The sequence below is a fragment of the Rhizopus microsporus genome (genome assembly GCF_002708625.1).
Source record: "Rhizopus microsporus ATCC 52813 unplaced genomic scaffold scaffold_1, whole genome shotgun sequence".
Taxonomy (NCBI): domain Eukaryota; kingdom Fungi; phylum Mucoromycota; class Mucoromycetes; order Mucorales; family Rhizopodaceae; genus Rhizopus; species Rhizopus microsporus.
The window spans coordinates 948,568-973,896 of NW_019671916.1; the positions used below are offsets into that span (position 1 = coordinate 948,568).

A 25,329-nucleotide genomic window follows, 5' to 3' on the forward strand; every position below is an offset into this window, starting at 1 on the left:
CTTCAACACCTCCAAAGGTCTTTTTTTCTTTTTATCATTATCCATAACATTTTCAACAACATATAAATATCCTCTTATTTTTATGAAGTAAACAACAGTGAATTCAGTATTGAAATTAGTAAAATAACTACTCAATCATTCATCCTTTTATATTCTTTTCTTATTTACTTTTACAAGTCTTAAAGACTTTTTATTTTATCTTTTATCTTTTGATTTACTTAATTGATCTGTCAAAGACCTGGTGGTCACAAACAAGCAACCTACTCGTACAAAAATATCTAACTTTTACAAGACTTAACGACCCTGAATCTCTTTGAATCCTACTTTAAACTCTTATATACAAGGCAGCTTAACAAGGCATAACCCGTCACAATGCCTTAGCTCTTAATTGAGTTTATCTAGTAAACCAGCATGGTTTACAGAGTTTAGTAGCCAAAATACTAATAATAATCAGCGTGAAACAGATGTTAACTGGCAGATCACTGAGTTACAATATAAATGTGACCCTATCATTATTCCTCTTTCTCTTTCTCTTCTCTAAAACTTTACCATTTTGTTTATTGTAATCCAAAAACTACCAAGCGTATGTTGATATGAAAATTGACCTTGTTTTGTACCAAAGTTGGTTTTTTTATATATATAGTCACGTATAAATACATAGAGACAGTTCAAAAAAAACACTTGTCACATATAATTTCCCTAAGAGTCGCTTTTTTTTCCTGTTTTTTTTTTTTTTTTTTTTCTCTTTTTCTATACAATAGTTCAACCTGTTTTGAGAATGACAAATCAATCAGATGGCTTACAGCAGATTATAGACGCGCACTTTACAAACAATATAAAGTGGGATCCAGAGATTGTTGAGATAATTTTTACAAAGGAGCTTTTACCTTTTGACTTTGCCTCACACAAACTTCAGCAATTAGAAGCAGCTGAATACTTTGAAAAGGTATTATATACTTTACATATTGTATCTTTTCTAATTTTGCTTGATAGTATCTATGGCCACATTTTGACTCTACAGCCTCCGTTAATCACATTATTTCAATTTGCTTGATGCTAAACGAGAAATTTCATCAAAACGCGGTCAATTGGGGTACAGAATATGACTTGTAGATACATTCAAATCACTAACTCCCCTTTTTATAGACAAACTCTTGGATTCTGAAAGATTTTTCAATCTTTTTCAACGCGTTATTCGATTGTTGGGTGATGATGATGTATCATTAAGCTGTCAAATACCACCAATTACTTTTCTGATTCACTGTCTCCAAAGCTTTGATATTGCTCCTGTACAAACAGAATGTCTTAAATTATTCACTATTGGAATCTGGTCCAATTTGGCTTATGAATCAAGACGAGAACAGATGTTTACTGATTACCCTTTCTTGAGAAAGTTATGGAATTCGAGCAATAAAAAGCTAAATGCAGCTAGTAAGTGTACCAAAGAAATTAAACTTTTGTATTTCTAATCATTTTATAGATGAATCAGCAAAGGAACAGCTATTGTACGAAAGAAGCTGGCTTTGCTTATTGTTGAACAATTTTGTGTCTCGGTTGTATACAATTCCTGCTGAAGGAGAAGGTTTGTTTGATCATTTTATCATTTTTATAAAGACTAACATAATTGATGCTAGTTGACAATCACTTGATCAAGTATAACGAGCTTGTTCTTGAATTTTTGGTAACTTTAGAAACCCAATTTTCAACACGTCGATTTGTCAATACACTTCTTGATGACCATCAAATCGTCGTATTATGTCGAATGGCACCTTTTAATCAACAAAAGACAAAGGACATTGAATTACTCAAGTCTCTTGTAGACACTTTAGCCTTGTACGCAAAATTGGAAGTGAATGATCATACTGGAGCTGCTTTGTCAAATATCGAAGCTTTAGAAGCTCATCGTCAACAGCTTGTTAAACTACAGGTAAGAAGCCTCTTTATGCTTTTTGCAATCTTTTTCACTAACTATATATTAGCATATCGCCTTTCGTCAATTTAGAGACCATCTAAAAGAGCTTCCATTAACCAATTTGGCATCCATTGAAACTCGCGAGAATTTGCTGTGGCATTTTAAACCACTTTCTGAAGAAACGCTTGTACAACTATGCAAGTGTCTTGAAGTCCGTTTCGAGCCCATCAATCAAAGCATTGGAGTAGACCTAAAAGAGTATTTGATAAATGCACTCGTCCTAAAGTATGAAAAGCCTCAAAAATTAGCTGAACAAACCAACAAGCAGCCTCTGTACCCTGATGAAAATGTGATATTTGACAGCGCCATGACACAAGAGAACCCATACGATCGACCACTTCCCTTTGCTAGATTAAACTTACAATTCCTTACAATGAATGATTATTTGTATAGAAATTATATTCTCCTTCAACAAGAAAGCACATATAAAATTAGAAAGAATATTGTGGACGTAGTCAGGCGACTTTCACCTCAAGTAAAATTCCCAGAATTTACAACAGTATTCACTAGTTGGGCTCGTATGGCTACTACCATTGACTCCTTCAAGTAAGTACATTATATATAAAAAGAAGCAAGTTTATTCATTTTATTAGTATTGTGGACATTGCTGATATCAAAATTGGTGAAGAAAAACCAGCTCATGTTTTTGCAGATGTAAGCCTTTAGTCACACACTTTATTCACAAGTTAACTCTGTCTGTAGGTTTCTATCAACCTTGGCAAATATGCACGCAATATTCGTAATGAATGGGATAGTCTTCGTAAGCATGACACTCTATTTTTGATCACGATTGAAGCAAAAGAAAAGGAACCTGGAGCAGTAGATATGGATGAGGACTTCAGAGAGCAATATGGTATTAAATATGTTCGTGGATGTGAAATTGTCGATTTTATCGGTGTTGATGGTAATGATATTCATTTACATATACTGTTTAATAACTCTTTTGTTTGATTAGGACGACCAATTGATGAAGTCTCTAGACCTCGACCTGAAGATAGAAAAGATAAAGTGAAAGCTGGTCAACGTACTATTCGTGTTGAGCTTGATACAGATCAATACAAGGTAAGAATGCATTCTGTCAAAGGAAATAGTCCAACTAAAAATGACCATAGATCGATACTGACAAACAGAGCAAACAGCACGGCGAAGATGTTTATACTACATTCAATGTTTTAATGCGTAGACATCCCCAAGAAAACAACTTTAAGCATATATTACAGACGATTAGAGAGTTATCACAAACAGATACTGACATTCCTAGTTGGTTACAACCTGTAATCCTTGGTTATGGTGATCCTTCTAGCACACATTACAGCAATCTCAAGGACCGCATTGAAGAATTCGATATGAGAGACACATTTGTGGATAGAGAGCATCTATTGGAAAGCTTTCCAAACAAGACATTGCAATTTATTGACGACTCGGTGCCATCGGAAGAATCATTCTATCGATTCAAGTTATTAAACGATCCAATGGAAGAAGATTCTGTCGTTACAAAGAAGACCAAGAAAACAAAGAAAGCAGAAAAGGCTGTCAAGTCAGAAACATTCGAGGTCAAACCTTATAAACTCACAAGTGATAATCCCTACATTCACGGCAACCGCAAGCGTAACACAATCCGCTATACACCCAAACAAGTAGAAGCTATATACTCCAGCATGAACCGAGGTTTAACCATGGTCGCTGGTTCATCAGAGGCTGCAAAAGTCGATGCTATTGTCCAGACTATTTCCAATCTACATCATAACAATCCTCAGCAACGCACACTCATTGTTGCAAGCAATAACGATTTGTTGAGCCGTATCCTTGATAAAGTGATGAACATGGGTATTGATTCACAATATATCTTACGTATTGGACATGGCGATCAAGAATTGAATCCTGAATACAACTTTAGCAAATACAGCTGTGTGCCTCCAATATTGGAACGTAGAATGTCTCTTTTACATGAAGTTGACAGGCTAAGTCAAAGTTTGAATATTCCTGGCGAGCATGGATCTACATGTGAAACAGCTATCTACTTTTACAAAGCTCACATCTTGCCTCTTTGGGAGAATTTCACAAAAGCTTTAGACTCTATTAGTGACGTCCAAAACTTACAAAAGATCTTTCCTTTTACTCAATTCTTTACTGATACTCCTGAATCAATTTTTGATGAAAAAATGAACTTGGAAGAAGCCATGGAATCAGCTATGAGCTGTAAGCAATATCTCGACAACCTCTTTGACCAACTGAAGAGAATAAGACCATCCGAATTCTTAAAATCAAACTATGATCGAGCAAACTATGTTTTGACAAAGGAGGCCAAGGTTATTGGTCTAACTGCTGTCCATTCGGCCTTAAAGCGACCTGAACTGATCAAGCTTGGATTCAAGTACGACAATGTGTTTATGATTGATGCAGATCAGGTTTTGGAAATTGAAAATTACATTACACTGTTGCTTCAAGAGAATGAATCAAATCTAGAACGCATCGTGCTCATGGGTGAAGACAAGCAGATATCAGTTGCTGATGACACTGTATTTAACAAGTACGGAAACTTGAGTCAGAGCATGTTTAGACGATTCATTCGTCTTGGAGTACCCGTGATTCGATTAGATTAGATTGTAAAGTAATATGCCAATTGAAGCCCTTGTATCATGAATAAACAAAAACATTCTTTATTTTTTACATGCAATCACATAATGATTATCTCGGTCATAGCCCGTTTCTTCAATGACAACATCTTCTACTTGGCCAAATAACTCATTCAGCTCCCCTTCCTTAAATAAATGATAATATCTATTATATACAGGAACATTATCTGCGTCTTTAGTTCCCTTTGTGAGCATCCAAGGTACGAGAACATCTTGCTGTCCAGGTTTAAAGTCTCGTTTACTGAATTTTGTCTGCTCTAATGCCCAGACAAATACAAGCATTTTACCCCCTTTCTTTACGATCCTAGCTATACTCTTGATAGCTTCTAGTCTTCTTTCAGGGCTTGCAAAATGATGAATAACAGCTATTGATATCGCAAAGTCCTGTCCTTTTCTTTTTAATATGCAAAACAAAATAAAAAAAGGCTCAACTTACAAATGTGTTTGATCTATAGGGTAATTCAAGTGCATCAGCCACCATTCCTTCATGACCACGTTGATTTACAATTTGAACAAGATTTCGACTCCTAAGAAGAGCATTATAAACATGGACACATTGTTTAAAACCAAAAATACCTATCCGAACCAAGAATGACAATGTTGGGATTGACACCAATGTATTTACCATTACCACATCCAATGTCTGCTCCTAAACTTCCTGGCTTCATCGATTTCAAAAAACGTTCAACTACAGGCCAAGGCTATTATAAAACCGTTATTGAGATAGATCATAACAAAGAAAAAAAGCTACTGTTACTTTGTAACGCGTATCACTAAAATGTTCAGCAATAACTTCATAGACTTCATGAACATTCTTTTGTTCATATTCTGGTTCTTTACTCTCTGGTGGTCTAATTGGCACTGGCTGTGGTTTACTCATTGGCAAGTCAAATAAATGAAAAGAACAAGGATATATAATTTTTTAGACTTTTTTTATTTATTTGGTGGATTGATCTGATCGCTTTTTTTAATTCGAACTTCATCACCAGGACGCAACCATGTTCCATTCGTTTCCCTGTTAAAAAGTTAGTAAGGGAGAACTCCTTTCTTTGAAATGACTTACTCTTCATATTGTTTTATAAGTGGTTGAAAAACATAGATACCCGTTGCTACGCCAACTCCTACAGCTAGAGCAATTTGAGGAAGCTTACTGCTGAGCATTTTGTTAAAGACGGTCTAGAATTTAAAAACAATGGGTTAATTGACTAGACCAAATGATTTATAAGGTCACCTTTTAAGGACAGTGAGTAAGTGAGAGAGAGAGAAAGAGAATAGATTTTTAACAACCGCTTTTACCCACTACTTGTTTCAATTAAAGAAAAAATGAGTGAACAGCGAGAAACAGGTTATGGACCAGGTAGAAGAAAAGCTGTTCGTAAAGGAATGTTTTCAAAAGATTGTAAGGGACATAATTGATATGATTGAACACATGATTAACAATGTCTATAGTAAAACTACTAATGTATGGCTTTGGTGATGTTGCTAATCCTGCATCAGATTCCATAGCTGTGATGGATGATTTAGTAATTGATTATATTTCAGAAATGGTAAATAAATAAAAGCATAGTAACTTATTCATATAACATGTTTGATAGTGTCAAAAAGCAGCTGAAGTAGCAGATAACAGAGGCAAAGTTAAAGTGGAAGACTTTAAATTCGTTTTACGTAAAGATGCAAAGAAATTAGCGCGTGTGGAAGAACTGTTGTACATGAGTGAAGATATCCGTCGAGCTAAACAACTGTTTGATGAAAAGGAAATGGATCCAGCTGATGAAGTGTAAATAGTTTTATTATTATTATTGATCAACAATTTCAATAAATTTTTTGATATCAACCACCTTTTGACCACACCTTAAGCAGAGCCATTCATCACCTACTGTTGATAGTTTGGACTGTATACAATAATAACAATATGTATGACCACAATTTGTTTCATAGGGGTTATGAATAGCAAAATCCTTTCCATTGTCATTTTCATGACATATAGCACACTGATCCAAAGGTAATTGATCGTATCCCTTGGATAAGATAAATGACTTTGGTAGTAACATATGCATCACTTTCAATTTCAATTTCTCAATGTTGACCAATGGCACCAAGAACAGTAAGAATTCCTATGATATATAATGATATAATGTATGCTTTTACAATATCAATATTTACTTACAGTAAATGCATGCCAGACCATCTGTCGATTCAAGAATTCAAAGCTTACTTCCCTATTGACAGACTTTTTTGCATACACTAGCCTCATACACAGCAGACGGTCGATCAAGGTTCGATATTTGCCATTTCTTAAAAAGACTAGAAAGTTCATAAAGGACAGCAATTTCCAATACTTCTCCACTACTTGAAGTATTTTGTATGCTCTATGCCTAATATCATCCTCTTCCAATTCTCCCCATCCTTTCTCTGTCGTCAATCTGCTCAGTCTCGTCCACACATATTGCCCTCCGATCGTCAATAGTCCATATCCAATCTTTTGTGACTTGGTCAATGGTGCATCTTTGGCAATAGATTCTACTTGAAGGGAGTGAGCAATTATTAAGTATAGGTAGTCTGTATGATCTACATGGTCCTTTATGCATTCTTTCATTTCTATACTTTAAATTCTGAAGTTGTGCGCCGTAAGTTGCTGAACTATCATAGAGTGAATATTTAAACAGCACCAACTGAATGACTGCAAGTAGTTCTGGTTCATATTTTTCTTTAAATGTTGTCTATTTTGTAGTATGAATGATACACACACAAACAGTCTTACAAAAATACAAGCTTTACCTTGAAATAAGAAAGTGCACTCCATAATTGCTCGCTTAAGATGTCAATCAACTCTTTATCTAAAATGTCGGAATCAAGCTGACTCACTCTCATAACTTCTAGTGACGAAGACTTGAGAGACGATATAGACTTTCTAGCTCTATCTAAAGCAGGTTGGATTTGTTTCCAGTCAAGTTTCCAATCAGGCACTGCAGTCTCTGAGGGCAAGTATTTCATATTATGTAAACAAAGGAAAAGGGTGGGATATACACACGGAGTCCAAAATTAAAAAAGGCTGCACTTGTTGAAATTCACACATGACAGCAACTCTTTTTGTAAAACACAATTGAATCTGTTTGATACATTTTATAAGAATATTGAATGCAAGAGGCTAATCGAATGATTTTAGCTTCCAACCATAGTGATATGAATATTCTCTTTTAAGATGCCACATTGGCCAATAATGCTTATCCAACTTGAGTGTCGTCAAGTGAACGACATTGGCGATGGTAGTATACTTGATTTGAACATGAGAGTCGCTTTGAAAGTCATTATCTATCTCGGATCGCGCTTGTGATGCATCATCAGTCGGTGACAAGATCAGATCTTGCTCGTTAGAGTCTAATTCTTGATATTGAAATAAACTCTTGGGCTTTGTCGGCTGTTTACTGCTCACTGCTGCAATAAAATCTTTGAGAGACGTGACAGGTGTTTGATTGATCGCATGTATCCAAACACCTGGTTCGAGAGATGCTTGAGCAGGTGAACCATAAAGACAACAGGATACATAAACTCCTTTAGGTACACACTTTTGTACTTGTTCTTTGGCTGCCCGATGAGCTTCTTGAACCAACATTCCTTGCCATCCAACGACTTCAGTCGTTTCCTTACCATCATGTTTAGTAGTGGAAACATCTAGTGTGAGCTCCTTTCCATCACGAAGAATGGTCTGTTCAAATAGGTTAACTATATATATCAATAAATATATATGTAATCCTTACCATAGTCAGCCTGTCGGTATCATTAAATAATGCAAGGTCTGATAGTGTTGTTATCACTCTATTATTCATTTCCAAAATCATATCGCCACTTCTTAATGCTTTCCCAGAAGGCGTGGACAGATCCGTAATCCCTAAAACGCACAAGACGGATGGCTGCATAGTTTTATCACTTGCTTCTTTTGTCACTTTATGTATCCATTCTTCCTTTAAGCCCAAAAGTCTGGCATTAGACAACTGTAATGTCCAAAACTCCGCATCCAAACCATATACAACAGGCTGTTTTCCTGCTTTAATACAATCCAGCACAGGGAGTACTAAGCGAACGGGAATACCGCCAGTAATACTTGATAGTTTTTTTGCTTCGTTATCTATTGAAAAATTCATCCATATAGCACGAACATGCCCTTGATCATCTGCAAGCACTCCACCTAGACTTGACAAATTGCCGTCTGCCACTTTAAATATATCAACGTTCATTGCTCTCCATCTTGGTGGCGAAGTTTCCTTGGTACGAATGGGAACAAGTGAAGCTATTGTTGTTGTTTGAGTGTTAATCTTGGGGCCGCCTATACAAACACTTGAGTTTAATCAGACATTAAGCAATGTTTCTTTCTCTACCTGTAAGCCCTATATATTTTACAGTGTCACCAAGACGAAAATCACGCTTATCCAGTACAGCAGCCTTTATCTTGATTCCCGCTTGAATGATGGCTTGAGGATCAAATTTCAAAACAGCAAAGTTATAAAAAGGATGCAAAAATAACAATTCGGCAGGGACTGTGAGCGAGTGTTGAAATGTGATGGAAATAACGCCTATTCCGATTGGAACAGTGTCACGATCACAGATAATGAGAGGAGGATCAAGCGAAACGATGATGCCTGCTCCGTACGCATAACCATTTCGACAACCATCAATTACAAAAGGAGTCTTGCACTCAACCGAAACAATGCTATAGACTAGCCTTTTAAAAGGATCTTTTTCTTCTTCTTCTTCTTTTGATAATGAGCTATTGGAGGATACGTTTGCTGTAACAGGTTTTACTAAGCGGCTATCTAGAGGGGTCGGCAGCCTTTCATAATCCCATATGCCTGTAATATCTATACATATATTTACTTTAGCTAGAGGAGACTATATCATACACATCCTTTTCAAATCTTACCATTTCTTTTTGCTAGCTGGAATTTATTCCAGCGCCAATCTACTTGTAGAGCCTCTATTTTTGTCTTCATTGGTCTTGATAAAGAATAATATCGAATAGGCACCCATTCTCCTTGACCAATATCGGATATAGCAGAGACAAAGTCATCAATATTTTTGACTTGCTTGTTGTCAACCGCAACTATAATCGACTTTCGTGATGCTCCAGCGTTTCCGAGAAGGAAGCCAGAAGTGCCAACGTATACACCACCTTCCTTAAGAGACAGTCCGTAAGATCTTGCTATTTGATAAGACAAGTCATTCAGTACACCTCCACCAAATTCAAGATATCTTGAAGGCGTGATATCATGTAGACTCTGTACATCAATCGTAACCTTTTTAGGCTCTCCTGCTCGTAGAACCATGAAGCAAACGGATGTCTGAGTTTCAACTGCATTATCGAGTATAGTTTCTAGATCGATAAACAATTTCGACAATAGTTGATTGTTACAAGTTAATAAAATATCGCCTGGCTCGAGCTTGCCATCAGCAGGACCTCCATGTAGAACAGACTTGACTACAAGCAATCCTTCATTTGTTTCTGTTGTTAGAGACGAATTGCGAACGGTTCTCAACTTTCGCTCAACTTGGCGACTGAGACCTAATTGCAATAAACCTTCATACGGCATGAATTCAAAGGTTGCTTGAACGGTTCCTCTTGGAACCGGCATCCCCCTTTGTATGAGGCCCAGAACATGCTGAGCACGATCGAGTGGCAAGTAATAACCGGCTGATGAAGCGATTGCTACACCTGCATTAAGGGCTATTGCTCTACCGTATACGTCTAATACCGGACTACCGCTTGAGCCAGAGCTTGTGCCTGATGCCGCTTGATAATAAAACGTGTTGAAGTCGTTGTATTCACCAATACCATAGTTAGGTGTCTCTCTGTCTAATCTTGCTAGAGTACCCGATAATATACTTAGTTTTTCACCAGCATCGTTTCTTTATAGATGTAAATTGTTAACACTAAGCTTTTATTAAATCAATATAGACTTACCCCAGAATTTTTACCTCCTGGCCTATTTTAGCGCCTTGAGGGTAAAGCGGTATACCGGGTATTTCAGAATATCTAATCTTTGATACATCGTATTTAAAAAACCCAAAGTCATGTACTGGATCTCGGTAGATTGGTACTAAATCAATCTCTTCGTTATTCCAAAGTATTGCCTGAGCCACTGTAGGTGAGATGGATACTACATGTCGATTAGAAAGTATAATTCCCATCTTGGCATCGACAATGAATCCAGTAGCGACAAATGTACCGGGTAATTCGGTATCCAATCCTCGAGCTCTGTATCCTTTGATTGAGACGATACTCTTGATACAAGTATCAATGGTAGTCTCCCAAGTCGTTTTATCATCTTTAAGGACATGCTGGCTAGGGATGATCTGCTCATGGGGCTGTGGAGGGTGTGTCGAATTGGGTATCTTGGTGCCATATGGGTAATCAATCTCAAGCGGTACAATAGTATCTTTGTTGGATAAAATAGGCTCTATTTGTCTTGGCATATTAAAATAAAATATAAAAAGATGAAAAAGAAATAGAGGAATGCAGTCAAATTAAAGGATATAAAGCTTAACATGATGGTATAATATGCATTTTTTGGTTTCTTTGTTTGGTAACTTGCCCTTGTGCACACGTCATTTGTGACATCATGAAGCCCATTGTTGAATAAAAACAATAGACGGATAGAATGACCTATCATTTGATAAAAAGAACAATTGATTGATTGATGAGTGTCTATCTTATTATACAAATATAATTGGGGAAAAAGGTCGCCAAGGAAGTTTGTTACATACCATCAGTTTTGCTATTGCTGATGTAATATACTAACAATGAAATGCGGACAATCAAAACTTACAATGCTGTGATTTAATTAGACATTACAAAAGCAGTGAAGGTCCGTCCCTTAAGATTTAAGCATGGAGACTGAAGGGGCCAGTGTTTATTATTTACAGACTTGAAAAAGCGCATCAATATTTATTTATTAAAAATGGTAAACAAAAGTAAATCAATCATACACAATATACTAACATTACTATACCCATTCTCTCAGTAGCTTTTGTCCATTTCTTATCAAAACGTGTCAAGTGGACTAAGCACACATGATCTGAAGGAAAGAGCGTCATTGTGACAGTAAAATGACCACATTTAACAAGGAGAATAACATTTGGAAATACAATAAACAAAGCAGACAGTATTCAGTTTTAAATTTGCAGGTTATCTAGAAAAGCATATATCAATTGGACAGCTACACCGCATTTTCTGTTGCAAGTAGGGGACTGTTATTATCTTAACTTGGAGCTTCCTTTTTATAAACAAGAGTATTACTGTGCATTTTGTCATGGATTGTTCCAACCCTTAATTTTATTCCATATAAGTTAATTCTAATGATAATTTAAGCTTTACACTCTTCATCGCACGCTTGATGACAGCATACTTTTCATCTTTTCTTTCAGGAAACGTGAAAATGCTATATAGAAAAGAATTTAGTTTAGTTTTTTCATAGAATTTTATAGTTATTACATCGTCTATAGAAGCTGGGTCGTGTTGCTGCAAGATACAACGAGTACGATCGAGTTTGTCCATCATCCATTTGAGCAGTTCTTAATAAAGGATAAGCATCAGCTGGATTGATCATTGCATAATTCAAATAGAGGACCCCTGACCATGGGTTATCCACAGTAGGCGCAACATCTTTTAACTTTTGGTCCCATTCTTCAGCCACCTATAGAAAGATAAGATTAGGGTAAAGAAAGAAAAAGAGACGCTTTCTTACAAATTGAGGCGTTCTCATATATTCTGCTAATATAGGTGTCATCGGTAGTTGTTGAATGCCATGAATGTATTCAATGAATCTTCCGAAATAAGTAGTCTACTATTGTATTAGTATTAGAATAAAAGAGAACTAGTTCCTTACATAGTCTATCTTTTGCTCAAAAAAGATGCCAGCAACCTTGTTCTTTACCATGGCTGGCGGCCTATTCTCGTTACTATCCAACATCCAAAAGTACTCATAGGTCGCTCTCTTCATAACAGCCAACTGAAGGTTTGCAAGTTTTACCAAATCTGTATTCTTTGTAGCCAGGCCCCAGAGCTTCACTCCCCAGTAAAAGTTGACAGACTATTTTATAAAAAAAAAAATAAGTTGTACTATTCATGGTATATACATATAATAGCCTAACCTCAGGCACAGACTCTTGGTCTCGACCATCCAGTGCTCCATTCACCTTTATGCCTCCAGCCCAACTGTGCCCTGCAAACCAATCCCAGTTACGGAACTGAGCAAAATCTGCATTATCACTAGCTTGACAGTTGACGTCCTGAATGAGAGCCTCGGTCCATTTTCTAATTTGATTGGTGTTCCATACAGGATCAAGATAGTGAATAATGGCAGCTAAAAAAAAAATATGAGGATACAGCAAGAAACCCGCATACATTCGCAATACCTGTTACTATAAGATATCCTTGATGATAATGATGATCATTATAATATGAATGTCCAAACGCAGCATCACGATTGCCTGTACCGCCTAATTCTGTTGGCAGTCCATTCAAGGACACAACACCCTTATAGAGCGCATCATATCTAAAAGGATCCATCTGTCGATTTTCTAGGTAAGGCAAGAATGCAGCTTTGATTTTGTTTAGTGACTCTTCAGCAAGCTCTTGATTTTTTAAAGCGGTCTGATTTGGCTTATTTAAGAGTAAAGAGAGTATGGCCAACTTTTGCAAACCTTTTCCAGAAAAATAGTTGTCACCCTTGAGCGTTTCTTCCGTGTAGTTTAAACGAACATCAGATACTAAGTTTTCCATAATCTCATTTCGCGTAGACGCTTCAGGAGTTGGGTTAGACGGAAGCCAGTCAATGCTGCTCACATTCTTTTCAAGCAGGGTCCAAACGTTTCCAACAACAGCTTGCATTATTCCTTTTGTAGATGACTGAAGCTTAAGGTTGGTTTTTTTCAAACTACCATCTCTGATAAACGACTTCATATGGTGAGGGTAGGCGTACATTAACAAATTTTTGGAACGATTTCCTCCTTGTTTCCATTCGATCGTGTAGGAATTTCTATAAGGTATAAGGATAACTCGCACAGTCTTACATTAAAGATATACCTGTTTAGATCAAGCTTAATATCACCTCCAGTTGCCCATGTTCCTCTATTGAAATCTAACACAATTTCGCTCTCTTTACTGGGAAGCTTTGTTACTTGTATGGGACCATTGTACTTGTTGGCCGCTACCAAGTTATTATTGCCAATCTTCTGCAAGGTCAATGGCTCTTTACCCAAGGCGTAAATGATAAAGGTACTAGTAGGATTATCATTGAACGATAATTTAAACTTCCTTCCAGTATATGTGTCGTTTGACTGAAACATATCAGAGCTCACTTGAAGAATAGCGTGCTGTGTAAAGAACTGGGGAGTCAAATCATTATATAATGCGGTAACATATGACATTCCTCTAGCGACCGGGAAATCGATACTTCCCGATTTACTCTGTAATCTGATGTTGGTTCCAAACAGGTCCCAGTTGGTAATCAGAGGTTCTGGTCTCTGATCCTTCCATTCAGCTGAGGTTACTCGAAAATCTACAACAACACCGTTGACAATGTATCCTGCAGGTGTTTCTGGTACATTATTCATAGAACTGTAGGAACCAATGACCTATTGAATAAAAATTATTCTACAAGGCTCATTCCTTCTACTCTCTTTCTCTCTCCTTTGATTTACCTTTTGTGAAGGCTGAGATATAGACAATCCAGGATTTCCTCCAAAGTCATCTAAAAGCCTTAATATATAAGGATCTGGTGTTGTAGGAGCAAGGTTGCCCGTGCTAGGATAAAATAAGTTGCTAATCCAAGAGTTTGTTGGAACAGGCTTTTTGAAGCTAGTATCCGCATAAATAGGTGGGTATGGATGTGATATAGCGGGGAAAACAGATGAAGGTGATTCTCGAGCAAGCATAGCTGAAAGAAACTGAGAAAACTGAGTATAATCACTTTCGTTTAGATGTGCTGCGATCACGGTATGATAGCAAATAGCATAAAATAGCAGTAGGCTTATATACTTCATTGTCAAGTAATTTACCAAAAGAAAAAAAAAAGCAATAGCCTTATTGCCTTTTTATGAATCTCTCTTTTCATCTTAAATACTCTTATAAAGTGCCATACATTCTCAACATATCCGTACAAACTTTATGCTGTCTGTCTGGTTTAAAATCAAAACATTACTTTTATTTTTTGCACTGCTTCATTCTAATAAAGATCATATAAACAATAATAATAAGTTTTAATGATACTCTTTTGTTCAGAACAATGATATCATCTATCTACAAAATATCTTTTAAGGAAGCATTGGCTGATCCTCTCTTTTTCGGTAGTGGTGTATTCTCAGAAGGTTTCCACCCAATCTATATATATATCAAGATTAAGTTACAACTTGTTTTCACATAATTCATTTGTTTCTTTACCAAGTAAATGATCTGAAAAGTAGCAGGAATGGTTCCATCTGGATTGCCATGAAGTTCTAATAATAATAATAATAATAAAAAAGATTAGAATAGCAAAAACAAAAAACAAGCAGAGCCAGTTTTACCTTTGTATATAGGAGCAGCAGCAATAAGTGTGTCCCTAGTTAAGATGTGTTGTCTAATAAAAAATGCATGAGCATGCATTAATACAAACATTACATCATTCTAACCTTGAAGCTACTGCATTATTTTCACCCATTGCCTTTAAATCTTCCATCAATTCAAATGCACTTGGATAATTCACCTGAATCTCGTCGACATCCACAGTTGTCAAAGCGAATCCTGCACGAGTCAGAAGTCTAGACATATCACTAGAATCTATTCAAACTTCAATATATCTCAGGATTTAACATAGTTGTGTGTGCATACCAGCCATAGGAGACACTCTAGGTGATATACCATTCTGTCTCTCAAGCTCAGCAAGTTGCAAAGAAGTTCGTAGTTCAAACAGAGTATCTCCACCAAACATGGCGCCTATAAAGACGCCATCAGGTTTGAGCGAGTTTTTGATCTGAATCAGCGTCCCAGGTAAGTCGTTTACCCAATTCAACGATAAGCTGCTCACCACAGCTTCCAAGGAGTTTTCAGGGAAAGGCAGCTTTTCTTCATCTACCTGCAATCGTTCGACAGGTACTGAGATGATTTTATTACTAATAATTGTTTTGGAAAATGCAGCAAAATGCTTACCTTCGTAGGCGACATCTTTATCTCTAAACAACGCTTTTTCTATTACAACATCCATATCAATATACAATGGCAAATGCGCACTTTTGAATCCAAAAATATACCTGACATGTCGCACATGATAAGCTTTTTCATCATATCTTTTGTAGCATGTTTGATTATATGACCGCTTCCAGAGCCAAGGTCGACTACGGTATCAAAGTCTTTTTTGATATCCTAATACGATATATTAGCAAATGGAACATCAGTTGCTTCTTTTTATTCATATATGCATGCATACCAAGAGTCTGTCTGCAACTCTAGCAGCAATCTCATCTTTTAAGTAATCAACAGTTCGGCTTTCTTCGACATTAGAGGCTGCTCTATCTTTTTGTAAACGTTTGGCGTGTCTATCAAACACATAAAAGGATTGAGGCGTTGTGGCGTAATAACGCCTTTGAATATTGCGTTGCTGTTGTAGAAATAGTCGTTTTAGCATTGAATGAAGAGAAAAAAAGTAAAAACAAGACGCGCATAAAAAATACAAAAGTCACACTGATAGCTCTCTTTCCAGTATTCGCACTTTAAATTCAGACGATGTTAGTTTTTTGGGCGAATCAAAATTAATTTTCAAGTATTTAACTTACCTTTTTGGATGAAATAAAAAAGGAAATTCAGATACAAAAGGAAACTAGTTTCAGACAGTTGAATACTTCTTAGAGTTTCGCCAATTTTGGCCTTCGTTCACCTTAAGATTTGCGTCCAATTTTGTTTTCATCAACATCAACTTTATCAATAATTGACTAAGGAAGTTTGAACAGACGAGAAGCAGCTGCTTTGGACATGCTATCATTGGTAACGGACTTACCAATAATGGGTTTCCTCTTCTCAGTGTTTGTTCTATTGTACTTTTTGTCGCGACAAAGAGCCACTTCGGTATTGCGGGCACCACTAGAAGTGTCGGTATGGTGTTCGATATTACTGAACTGGAACATAATTGTGTGAAGTTTGCATTGAATGTTGTCAAGTACGCGAAATAAAGAGAAGAAAAACAAATGTACAGGAAAGAATAATAGCTACGCGTTTATTAAGTTTTGATTAGACATTGATTATGATTTTAGATATTTCAGTAGACTATATTAGGGTATATGATGCCTCCCATATCAGCTCAATTAATCTCTGCCTGCTGTTGGATACTTTATAAAAATTAATGATACTTTTGAACTAACAACGATATTGTTAATGTCGTTTTTTCTTTATTTTTAAAGGTATGCGTATACCGATTTATCCAAGTGTTGAAGCTTTCATATAAGCTAAAGTCTATAGGAAATTTTTGGGAAGTTTCAATAAAAATTTGTGAATATATCTGTAGAAACATGTAGAAACTTATAGAGAAATCTACAGGTTTATACTCTCAAAGAAAGCAAGGTGGTAGTACCTATAAGAGAATACAAAATAAAAACATTGATTTCCCTCTTCTCTTTTTGATAGGGAGCTTTACTATGTATGGTCTGTCTATATTCTTTTATTTTCTGTTACTACAAGGCTAAACAATCACATTTGGTTTTTTGAATAAAGTTGTCAATTCAAACTATGATATATTACAATTATAAATTATACAACTTTTTACAAATGTTGTCCTTTCATGTTTTTTTTTTCTCTTTGGTACATATGTGTACATCCATCTACCCAGACGTTGAACTTTTTATACAAAACAAAAAGCAAACAAAGCGCAAAAGCCTTCAAGAAGATGCTAGAAATAAACAGCAACAGTTTTTACAAAGAAGTATGCATTATATCTATATGTACCTGAAAATGGCACATACAAGTACAGAATAACACAAGTTGCCAACAGGAGTAAAAAGAAAAGATACTTCTGAAGAAAAAAAAAAAGCAAAGAGTATTACAAAAAGAGCTAAGGTAGCCACTTCCACTAACACGGAAGGCTTGATATGCAAGCCGTACGGCAATGTCGGCCACACATCAGCTAGAAGCAAAGAATGCCCTAATTACAATTTTATTTTAAGTGAGCTAATCAAAAGAAGGCCCGACCAATTATGGCCAAGTACTGTCAGCAGCATGCAAAACCATCGCTACATCATACAACAACTGCTATATTGAAAACTTTCAAAACATTGTTGCAAACTACTTCATCTTCATGATCAAAACATCTTTTTCTGTAAGTGAGAAGCTAAAAAATATGTCCTACATGCTACACAAATTAGCACTAGTTACATAAATGTATAGGATATGAAACTAGGCACAATCAAGCGCCTTGTATACGAACATATTGAGATACTGGTTGTTGCTGTTGTTAATACTCGGTAGTGTGTAGAATAAAAGCAAAGAAGTGATGAGTCTCTGTTTTATCCATTTATGAGAAGTGAGAGGAGGAGCTCATAGCAAAAAGAAATTAGGTCGTTTTAAAAGAGGTCGAAAGAGAATCTCTTTCATACCTTGGTAGTTTACGAGTGACAAGCTAAATACATTTTTTTTACTTGTACAGTCTCGAAGATTTGCAAAACTTGCCACAGCAAAAAGGAAAAATGTCCCTTAATAGTATATATACAGATGGGTTCACATGCAGAGCACCATTCTGCGAGGCTTCTGATGGCGATTTTGTCTCTCTGGAATTGAATGATTTCAACAAAGAAGATATCAAGAAATATTTCAGGCCGTGTACTGTAGATCCCAATAGGATTGATGTATTTGTGTCACTCCATGGAAATAATGGCATTCGGCGGTTGTCCGCAGCAGAATACTATAATATGAATGGAAATAGAAACCGACAGAAAATAGAAGAATAGCGGAAAGAAGAATTAAACATAAAGATTGAAATAGAAATTCCAACCCCTAAAACCGTTTCTGTTGACAAATACCTTTTGCATATCTTATACATGATGGAACACATACATCCCCTTTTCAGTTTCTATGGTTTCAATACTTCAAGAAACAGGTGAAGAAACCATGTTGGATCAAAAAACGCACTGGATAACAGCGTAAATATTTTAATAAATGGGTTGAAAAAGTATAACAAAAGCAGACGAAGACATATCAAGAGTAACAAGAGGAAAAGGAAAAAAACGAGAGAAGAAATAGGGCAAAATAGACAAGAGCAACATGTCCAGCCAAACAGAGTTGTCAGGTATACTACAACAACTTTTCTCAATCGGACTATTCGTTATATTAATTAACACAACTTTAAGAAATCACAAGCCCCAATTTCAAGTTGGCGATCAAACAAAAATGCCATTGGTAATTTTCGGAGACGGCATGAAAAATAAGGACCATGTCAAGTTCAAATGTCTTTGGCATGGTGTCTCTGGCAAGCTATACAAACAGCTTCAACGACGTGAGAGGTTAGGGGAGCTTATCCTCCTAGATATAAACGAGTATAATGCCTTGAAGGTATAGAAAAACAACATTCATTTAATATCGATAGTCGTATAATAAAATATCACTTTTCTATAGACCTATAACAGCCGCTTGTAGAGCAACTTGAAAAATCTAAGGTGTGGAAGCGGCGAAGATGAATGCAAGATCCATCAAGTATTGATTTGCGAAAGATGCAATATTTTTTGGAATCATGATGTCATGCCCGCTGAAAATATGCTTACCATTGCCGAATCCATCTGGAATGGCAATGGTCGACCCAATGTCTTTCAGCGACAAAGCACCGCCTCCAATGTGGTTGCCGCGTCTCACCAGAGTGAGACGACGGCTTAAAGATATTTGCAGGTAAAAAGAGCAATCATTATTTTTAAATTGTCTGATCTGAATTTCCTTTTTTATTTCATCCAAAAAAGGTAAGTTATATACTTGAAAGTTAATTTTAATTCACCCAAAAAACTAACATCGTCTGAATTTAAAGTGCAAATACTATATCAAGCGATCTTTTTTTAGAAATCATCAAAATGTTTAATGATATGCATATATTAGTTAATGTATTATCTATTATTAAGTTGATTGCTTAATTCAGTCAATGCAAATGCTAATTAAGGGTTGCTTTGCTGGGGTTTGCCTTTTATCGTCACCATTGTCTATTTTGATCGGTATACAAAGTAAACTGGGGACAATATTTGATGAGGGGATTGTCTTTTTGTCTTATTTCTCAAAATCATATCTCTGGTCACATCTGTGATATATCTGCTGTATTCTTCTTCTTCATGTATGCCCTTTCATAGTGTTGACTATATCCTAAACATGTGTTAACCACAGTCATAATCATAAATACTATGTTTACTTTGGTTCAATTTCCTATGGCTGAATTAGAAAGTAAAATACTGAGTTGATAACTGCAAAGTTAACTTTATTATAATATTTTATGATTCATCCGTTTCCTCTGTCTGAATACGTCGAAGTATATATATTTTAGGTGCTGTATGTATTTGCAGTAACCCAAAAATGCTAATAACCTCATGCTTATTTTGCTGAATATCACGATTTTTATAAGGAGGTATCATTAGCTTGATATAGTCTATCCCATATGTCCGATAAATCACTTCATACTGGGAACTATTGAAACTTTCTGGGTTGGCCGTTAACAAATGGGTGTAACGAGCTTTAATAAAGTCCTCTTCTGCCACATGGGATTCGTTTTTAGAGTACTTCCACTGTGGATTGAGTTGTCCAAAAAGCGAAGCACCTGTCATCGCCGTTTCGGGATCCAAATGTACAGCAACAAATGGTGTGTTCTTCTCAATTAGATGTAGCGCTCTTAGTGCATCTCCGCCAGGGTAGTTATAAGAAGATATCCGAAACATGATCAAGGCTATACACGCTGAACCTAACACAGCACTGATCACGATACATGTGGTAACATAATAAAAATAGGATCGACAACGTTGAACAAAAAGCGCGTTCATTTGTGTTGCTGCTGCTGCTGTAAATACAGGGATAGTGTACATGATGAATCTCCATTCTTTGTGAGGGACAATTGAGAATATAGAAATGTAGATGATAACAGGAATAAGCATCCGTCTGACCCGAATATCCCGAACAAAGGCAATAATAGACAGCGGATAGGAAGCCAACAGTAAACGAGGAAGGAAGTGAAGAAAGTAAGCATGAAAAGGTAATGTTCCCCAGTCTGAACTCTTGTTGAGAATAGCATTAAAGAAGAATACTTCGCCCTCGGGCCATAGCCAGCGGTTCCAAAAGTAAGAGTCAAGTGGTACAGTAATTATTAGACTAATTAGAGCAGTCAACACCATGGTCCGGATCATGCTGAACAAGGGAAATCGATTCATGACCCATTCGCTGGCTAGCAAGACGACCAAGAGGATGCCCACTTCAAATCTAAATACAACACCAGTGAATGTAAGATACCGAGTCATCCATGTTAAATGGTACGTACGTTTGTGCGATTCAGCCATACTTGTGAGCCAATGACATAATCCGATATTGACCCAAGGTAACGCCAGCGTGTTTGGTAAAGTACGAGAAGACCAAAATACGAGATGAAACTGACAAAGCATCAGTAGGACAGTCAGTCGTGCTGTATTCTTTCCAAACAAGACGCGTACTCCTCGAGTGAACTGAGCGATGGATAGGACAACAAGGGCAGCAAGTGTGGCACGAACAAGCAGCTGTTGATAAAACAAGTTCAAACGAAATAATGTGATCCATGGCCAACATAAGGCGGTCAACAGGGTTGCACCTACAAACGTTCGCGGCACAACCCCAGGGAATTGTAAGTGATCGTAATGGTCCACTTGATTAAGTAAGTCATGAGTTGCTTGTAAGTTGAAACTTTCTTCTACTTTTGTAAATGGTGCAAAATAGATCTCGATTGCCATCAAGAAGAATAATCCTGTAAGCACGAGATTCATGTCGATTACTTTACTATAAAGAAATAAAAAAATTAATGTCTGACCAAAGTGCAACAATTCACCCTTTTAATGCTAGGTAACACATTCTAAAATTACTTTTTCTTAAACCCCCCCTCCCCTTTTTTATTATTCTTCTTTTTCTTTGTTTCTCTCTTTTTCTTTCTTTCTCTCTTTCCAAATATTACAATTATCACCATTCTTCAGCTAATAAAGTCCAGGATATTTGATATGAAAGAAGGCTTTAGGTCAATAGAAATTGAACCTAGAGAAGCTCAGATTGATTTCATTGGTCCAGCAAGATCAGAGAATTCAAGAGAGCCAACGACGTTATTAAAGGGTGAAGTACGAATAAAGCTTGTAAAGGCAGTAAAGATTCGGAATATGTACATCAAATTCAAAGGATTCAGTCAGATCACATTACCCAATAATACCATATCTGTACCTTTATTACCTAAACTCAAGCTCATGCTGTCGGGTAAAGCAACTTTGCCAGCTGGGGACCATGTTATACCTTGGGAGATGGATATACCAAACATATACCCTCGAAGCCTATTGACAAAACGCGCAAGTATTACTTATAAAGTCATCTTGTCTATATCAACTGGGTTAACAAAAGTTATTACCACTGAATATCCAATCATCATATACCGACATCTATTACCTTATAAAGAATTAGCGCCCATCATAGAAACAAAGATCACCCAAAGAACAATACCTGGTAAATTTCACTACGAGATTGATGCACCACAGATCATCTGTCTCGAACAAGAATTTGTTCCCATGGCTATTAAATACGTTAGCTTTACTAATCATAGACATGTTCAATCTATACGAACTCGTTTAGTTCAGATCGAATTTTATAGGTAAGAATAAAGAAACAATCAAAGCGACACTTCTGACTTGTAGTAAAAGGCGGCAATCACCTTCCAAGTCACAAACAGACTTATCTTCCTATAATGTGGACTCACTTGTGTTTGATCTTGATCAAAAACTAGTTCAGTCCAGATATTTAAAGGACTCACATGCAAAGTATATAAAGCGTACCATACCAGCTCTCATTCATTTTCCTGATCCTAAAATATCTGCTTGGAAGAGACCCTTTCTCGTTCGTCACAGAATTCACCCTTACTTGTCATGTACTATAGAATCACCGCTTGTATCCATTTACCATCAAATTGAAGTCACTTTCCAGTTTGGTATGAAGCATGAAGAAGTAAAGGCAAAGATTCCTATCATCATTGCTTCAGTCCCCAAAAAGGAACCAAGTTTCTCTGATAGCAGTATGATGCGCTATGCCTTTGAAGAAGTAGCCCAGTCAGACTATCTACCCTACCAACGGGAAACTCGATCATCTGCAGATCAAATCACCGACGAAGAGACTCAGGATGAACACTTTAGTGTCCTACGTGATAATTGCATGATGCCAGCGACCAGTGATGACGACGATGATGAGGTCACCCAAAATGTTGCTGCAACAGCAAAGACTCTTTTAAAACCAACCTACACTACAACCTATAATCCCCAGTGTCAGTCCAGCCTCGCACAGAGAGCTCTTTCGCCTACAATGGATAGTAGTACCCTCTTGGTAAACAGGTCTATCAAGAAATTTGCTTCTGCTTTTGATCTTAGTAGTGGAACTACCTCACGAGAACTACGCTCACCAGAACCTCAAGAGCTTCCAGAAGAAAGACCAAGAACTGCGACGCCTACGATGAAACGTCAGCACATCTACAGAAGAATGCTTTCGCCTATTAATGTTGACCTTGCTAATGGAAAACTAGGAGTTCCACAACAGATGCCTCCAAACGATGAGGGCTACCAGGCTCATACAACCGAGCCAAATTCGATTGCTAGCTCACCTAGTTCAGATGTTCTTCCTCCATTGGATAGAGTCAATCAAAGCTCAACTCGACTACAACGTGATGCCCTTGATTCCACAATTATGCCTGCGCAAGATATAAATGAGAATTTCTCCAATGATTACAATGTAGCTACTTCAAGCAATAGAAAACATATAAAAGAGCTCGGAGAAGACGATGTAAAGTCTATATATTCAGATACTTCCAGCATAAATGCCCCCAGCCTTAGTTCTTCTGCTACACTATCAACAAACAAAAGCCATCCTACACTACATTCGCGTCCTCCTTCTCCTGTATTTAGTCCAGCACCTGGCTTACCTGCCACTATACCCCTCCGTTCACAAGACTTTCAAGCATCGCAAGTCGAAGAAACCTTTGCTGACGCAGCCATGTCGCCAGCTATGAATACCATTGCATCTTCCACACTATTAACTCCACGAACAAGCTATGCACTACGCCGTCGTATTGCGTTGTCCACTATATCTTCACTTACTTCAGATTCGTTTCAACTGGGCCCTTCCATGATGGCTAGTCGAGGAAGATCGTTATCTCAAGCTACTGTAGATCCTGAAGTACAATCTGCCTTTATGATGAGTAGCTGCTATAGTGGTACAACAAACAGCGACTATTATGCTATACCCAGAAGCCATAATAGCACAGAGCTTCGATATTCCTCTCTCACTCAGAGATATATGAATGCAGCATTACCACCCATTCCAAATTCTGTAACTATAAACAAACGGCTTACCAAGATTTATCTAGAAGACAGTGATGATGAGAGCTTTGGGGATATTGACGAACTTCCCTCTCGATCGATTCCTCCACCACCACCACCACCTCAAGATGATCATGCACCTCCACGGCTGCCAAGACTGTCTTTTGGTAAAGACCTCAGTATCTCATTAGGCCTTAATAACTAATAAAAGCCACATGTTGTATGATTGTATGCTTATTGATCTTATAAACAACAGAATGTCATGTATTTTTTTTCTAAGCTTTCTATCATATGAAGAAATCTGGTCTTAAACAATAAAATTGCTGTGTTTTGAATCCATCTAAAAATTCTGTGCCTTTTTTTTTGTTCTTTTCTTTTTTTACTCATGTATAATACACCTAAAAGGTTTCCACCCGTCTGTAGATTCTATTCACAAGGCACATGTAGAGCAGGTCAAAACTGTAATTTTGCTCATGTATTGCCTTTTGGAGATAAAGCAAACGGGAATAGTTCTGACAAGGATCCTTATTCGATTCAAAAAGCAATTCGAGATTTGGAAGTAGAGCAAGTTGAAAAAAAGTATAAAGCCAATATAAAAAAGACAACGTAAAGCATACCAAAGAAAGAATGGGGAGAATAAATCAACAGAAAAATGCTGATATGTGAAAGAATAGAAATTATCAAAATCATACGTCAATTGAACTTGCTTTGCCTTTAGAAAGTGATAAACAAATAGAGGTTCACTTGGTCATACCTTATAACTATCCTGATTTACAATGTACACTTCAAATATACAACTTAGACTTGATGCCTGAAATACAAAGGTATATCCTAGGATGGAACTTTTTTTTTTGAATACTCATACTTTAATAGCAAAATACAGACAGCATTTGAAGATGACGAGTGGCACCAAATGAAGCATAAGACCTTGATTCAACAGCTGGACTGGTTAATTACTCATTTTAACAAGTTTATTTCATGACAACAAATATAATTTAAATAATAAACGTGATGTGTAGAGTTTTTTTTATTTATAATTTGACCATGGCATTTTTTGGTGTACAGTGCGGCTGATAAATTTTTTGATGTAGTATACGAATTTATGAAGTATCATCATAATTACACTTCGAGCTTTGTGATCTTGGTTGTGGTAATCTT

The 25,329-nt window shown here is 36.7% G+C and overlaps 16 protein-coding genes across 16 annotated transcripts in view; 8 read left to right on the forward strand and 8 right to left on the reverse strand.

The window, feature by feature from the left end:
• Positions 1 to 778: 778 nt before the first annotated feature.
• Positions 779 to 4,575, forward strand: RHIMIDRAFT_243364 (uncharacterized protein; the record flags this gene model as incomplete). Its single annotated transcript, XM_023609932.1, has 10 exons — positions 779 to 946; positions 994 to 1,093; positions 1,147 to 1,431; positions 1,481 to 1,582; positions 1,635 to 1,927; positions 1,980 to 2,518; positions 2,566 to 2,626; positions 2,675 to 2,876; positions 2,928 to 3,034; positions 3,085 to 4,575. 10 exons carry the CDS (start codon positions 779 to 781, stop codon positions 4,573 to 4,575), a joined length of 3,348 nt encoding a protein of 1,115 aa, XP_023470976.1.
• Positions 4,576 to 4,632: 57 nt separating this feature from the next.
• On the reverse strand, positions 4,633 to 5,488 carry RHIMIDRAFT_196799 (S-adenosyl-L-methionine-dependent methyltransferase; the record flags this gene model as incomplete). Its single annotated transcript, XM_023606152.1, has 4 exons — positions 4,633 to 4,992; positions 5,045 to 5,135; positions 5,185 to 5,309; positions 5,366 to 5,488. 4 exons carry the CDS (start codon positions 5,486 to 5,488, stop codon positions 4,633 to 4,635), a joined length of 699 nt encoding a protein of 232 aa, XP_023470977.1.
• A 53-nt stretch (positions 5,489 to 5,541) lies between these two features.
• Positions 5,542 to 5,769, reverse strand: RHIMIDRAFT_232703 (uncharacterized protein; the record flags this gene model as incomplete). Its single annotated transcript, XM_023607798.1, has 2 exons — positions 5,542 to 5,623; positions 5,672 to 5,769. The coding sequence occupies 2 exons, from the start codon at positions 5,767 to 5,769 to the stop codon at positions 5,542 to 5,544; spliced, it is 180 nt and encodes a 59-aa protein (XP_023470978.1).
• A 109-nt stretch (positions 5,770 to 5,878) lies between these two features.
• RHIMIDRAFT_288201 (TFIID-18kDa-domain-containing protein) lies at positions 5,879 to 6,389 on the forward strand (the record flags this gene model as incomplete). The annotated part of the gene is made up of 3 exons (XM_023613544.1): positions 5,879 to 6,007; positions 6,058 to 6,155; positions 6,204 to 6,389. The coding sequence occupies exons 1-3, from the start codon at positions 5,932 to 5,934 to the stop codon at positions 6,387 to 6,389; spliced, it is 360 nt and encodes a 119-aa protein (XP_023470979.1). The 5' UTR covers positions 5,879 to 5,931.
• A 24-nt stretch (positions 6,390 to 6,413) lies between these two features.
• RHIMIDRAFT_181399 (uncharacterized protein) lies at positions 6,414 to 7,488 on the reverse strand (the record flags this gene model as incomplete). Its single annotated transcript, XM_023605790.1, has 4 exons — positions 6,414 to 6,722; positions 6,776 to 7,131; positions 7,181 to 7,328; positions 7,387 to 7,488. Coding segments are annotated over 4 exons (915 nt in total), but the record flags the coding sequence as incomplete, so codon positions are not given.
• Positions 7,413 to 11,114, reverse strand: RHIMIDRAFT_5510 (trypsin-like serine protease). Its single transcript, XM_023615395.1, has 5 exons — positions 10,565 to 11,114; positions 9,527 to 10,509; positions 8,985 to 9,464; positions 8,367 to 8,932; positions 7,413 to 8,314 (listed from the first exon to the last, which is right to left on the reverse strand). Exons 1-5 carry the CDS (start codon positions 11,074 to 11,076, stop codon positions 7,757 to 7,759), a joined length of 3,099 nt encoding a protein of 1,032 aa, XP_023470981.1. The 5' UTR covers positions 11,077 to 11,114; the 3' UTR covers positions 7,413 to 7,756.
• Positions 11,115 to 11,900: 786 nt separating this feature from the next.
• RHIMIDRAFT_253561 (glycoside hydrolase) lies at positions 11,901 to 14,659 on the reverse strand. The gene is made up of 7 exons (XM_023611024.1): positions 14,305 to 14,659; positions 13,688 to 14,238; positions 13,018 to 13,640; positions 12,754 to 12,965; positions 12,489 to 12,692; positions 12,348 to 12,443; positions 11,901 to 12,296 (listed from the first exon to the last, which is right to left on the reverse strand). Exons 1-7 carry the CDS (start codon positions 14,644 to 14,646, stop codon positions 12,072 to 12,074), a joined length of 2,253 nt encoding a protein of 750 aa, XP_023470982.1. The 5' UTR covers positions 14,647 to 14,659; the 3' UTR covers positions 11,901 to 12,071.
• A 5-nt stretch (positions 14,660 to 14,664) lies between these two features.
• On the reverse strand, positions 14,665 to 16,318 carry RHIMIDRAFT_253564 (S-adenosyl-L-methionine-dependent methyltransferase). The gene is made up of 8 exons (XM_023611025.1): positions 16,068 to 16,318; positions 15,892 to 16,003; positions 15,791 to 15,829; positions 15,473 to 15,736; positions 15,274 to 15,421; positions 15,169 to 15,221; positions 15,044 to 15,099; positions 14,665 to 14,983 (listed from the first exon to the last, which is right to left on the reverse strand). Exons 1-8 carry the CDS (start codon positions 16,263 to 16,265, stop codon positions 14,903 to 14,905), a joined length of 951 nt encoding a protein of 316 aa, XP_023470983.1. The 5' UTR covers positions 16,266 to 16,318; the 3' UTR covers positions 14,665 to 14,902.
• A 246-nt stretch (positions 16,319 to 16,564) lies between these two features.
• Positions 16,565 to 16,969, reverse strand: RHIMIDRAFT_253567 (uncharacterized protein). The gene is made up of 2 exons (XM_023611026.1): positions 16,888 to 16,969; positions 16,565 to 16,823 (listed from the first exon to the last, which is right to left on the reverse strand). Exon 2 carries the CDS (start codon positions 16,759 to 16,761, stop codon positions 16,570 to 16,572), a length of 192 nt encoding a protein of 63 aa, XP_023470984.1. The 5' UTR covers positions 16,762 to 16,823; positions 16,888 to 16,969; the 3' UTR covers positions 16,565 to 16,569.
• Positions 16,970 to 18,164: 1,195 nt separating this feature from the next.
• Positions 18,165 to 18,745, forward strand: RHIMIDRAFT_253568 (uncharacterized protein). Its single transcript, XM_023611027.1, has one exon. The coding sequence runs from the start codon at positions 18,313 to 18,315 to the stop codon at positions 18,571 to 18,573; it is 261 nt and encodes an 86-aa protein (XP_023470985.1). The 5' UTR covers positions 18,165 to 18,312; the 3' UTR covers positions 18,574 to 18,745.
• Positions 18,746 to 19,012: 267 nt separating this feature from the next.
• On the forward strand, positions 19,013 to 19,499 carry RHIMIDRAFT_288206 (uncharacterized protein; the record flags this gene model as incomplete). The annotated part of the gene is made up of 2 exons (XM_023613545.1): positions 19,013 to 19,174; positions 19,259 to 19,499. The coding sequence occupies 2 exons, from the start codon at positions 19,013 to 19,015 to the stop codon at positions 19,490 to 19,492; spliced, it is 396 nt and encodes a 131-aa protein (XP_023470986.1). The 3' UTR covers positions 19,493 to 19,499.
• Positions 19,500 to 19,717: 218 nt separating this feature from the next.
• On the reverse strand, positions 19,718 to 21,611 carry RHIMIDRAFT_253571 (dolichyl-P-Man:Man(7)GlcNAc(2)-PP-dolichyl-alpha-1,6-mannosyltransferase precursor). Its single transcript, XM_023611028.1, has 2 exons — positions 20,010 to 21,611; positions 19,718 to 19,963 (listed from the first exon to the last, which is right to left on the reverse strand). The coding sequence occupies exon 1, from the start codon at positions 21,595 to 21,597 to the stop codon at positions 20,089 to 20,091; it is 1,509 nt and encodes a 502-aa protein (XP_023470987.1). The 5' UTR covers positions 21,598 to 21,611; the 3' UTR covers positions 19,718 to 19,963; positions 20,010 to 20,088.
• Positions 21,612 to 21,757: 146 nt separating this feature from the next.
• Positions 21,758 to 22,630, forward strand: RHIMIDRAFT_5579 (uncharacterized protein). The gene has a single exon (XM_023615407.1). It carries the CDS (start codon positions 21,826 to 21,828, stop codon positions 22,462 to 22,464), a length of 639 nt encoding a protein of 212 aa, XP_023470988.1. The 5' UTR covers positions 21,758 to 21,825; the 3' UTR covers positions 22,465 to 22,630.
• A 165-nt stretch (positions 22,631 to 22,795) lies between these two features.
• On the forward strand, positions 22,796 to 24,376 carry RHIMIDRAFT_243372 (uncharacterized protein; the record flags this gene model as incomplete). The annotated part of the gene is made up of 1 exon (XM_023609933.1): positions 22,796 to 24,376. The coding sequence occupies one exon, from the start codon at positions 22,796 to 22,798 to the stop codon at positions 24,374 to 24,376; it is 1,581 nt and encodes a 526-aa protein (XP_023470989.1).
• Positions 24,377 to 24,513: 137 nt separating this feature from the next.
• RHIMIDRAFT_253575 (uncharacterized protein) lies at positions 24,514 to 25,232 on the forward strand. Its single transcript, XM_023611029.1, has one exon. It carries the CDS (start codon positions 24,557 to 24,559, stop codon positions 24,779 to 24,781), a length of 225 nt encoding a protein of 74 aa, XP_023470991.1. The 5' UTR covers positions 24,514 to 24,556; the 3' UTR covers positions 24,782 to 25,232.
• The window catches only part of RHIMIDRAFT_310048 (uncharacterized protein), a gene marked incomplete at its 3' end in the record, with an annotated part of 1,488 nt that continues 672 nt past the window's right edge, over positions 24,514 to 25,329 (forward strand). Inside the window, exons 1-3 of the mRNA XM_023614618.1 lie at positions 24,514 to 24,995; positions 25,045 to 25,119; positions 25,237 to 25,321. Coding sequence (XP_023470990.1) covers positions 24,979 to 24,995; positions 25,045 to 25,119; positions 25,237 to 25,321 — 177 coding nt within the window. The 5' untranslated portion in view covers positions 24,514 to 24,978. The remainder of the gene's footprint in view (positions 24,996 to 25,044; positions 25,120 to 25,236; positions 25,322 to 25,329) is intronic.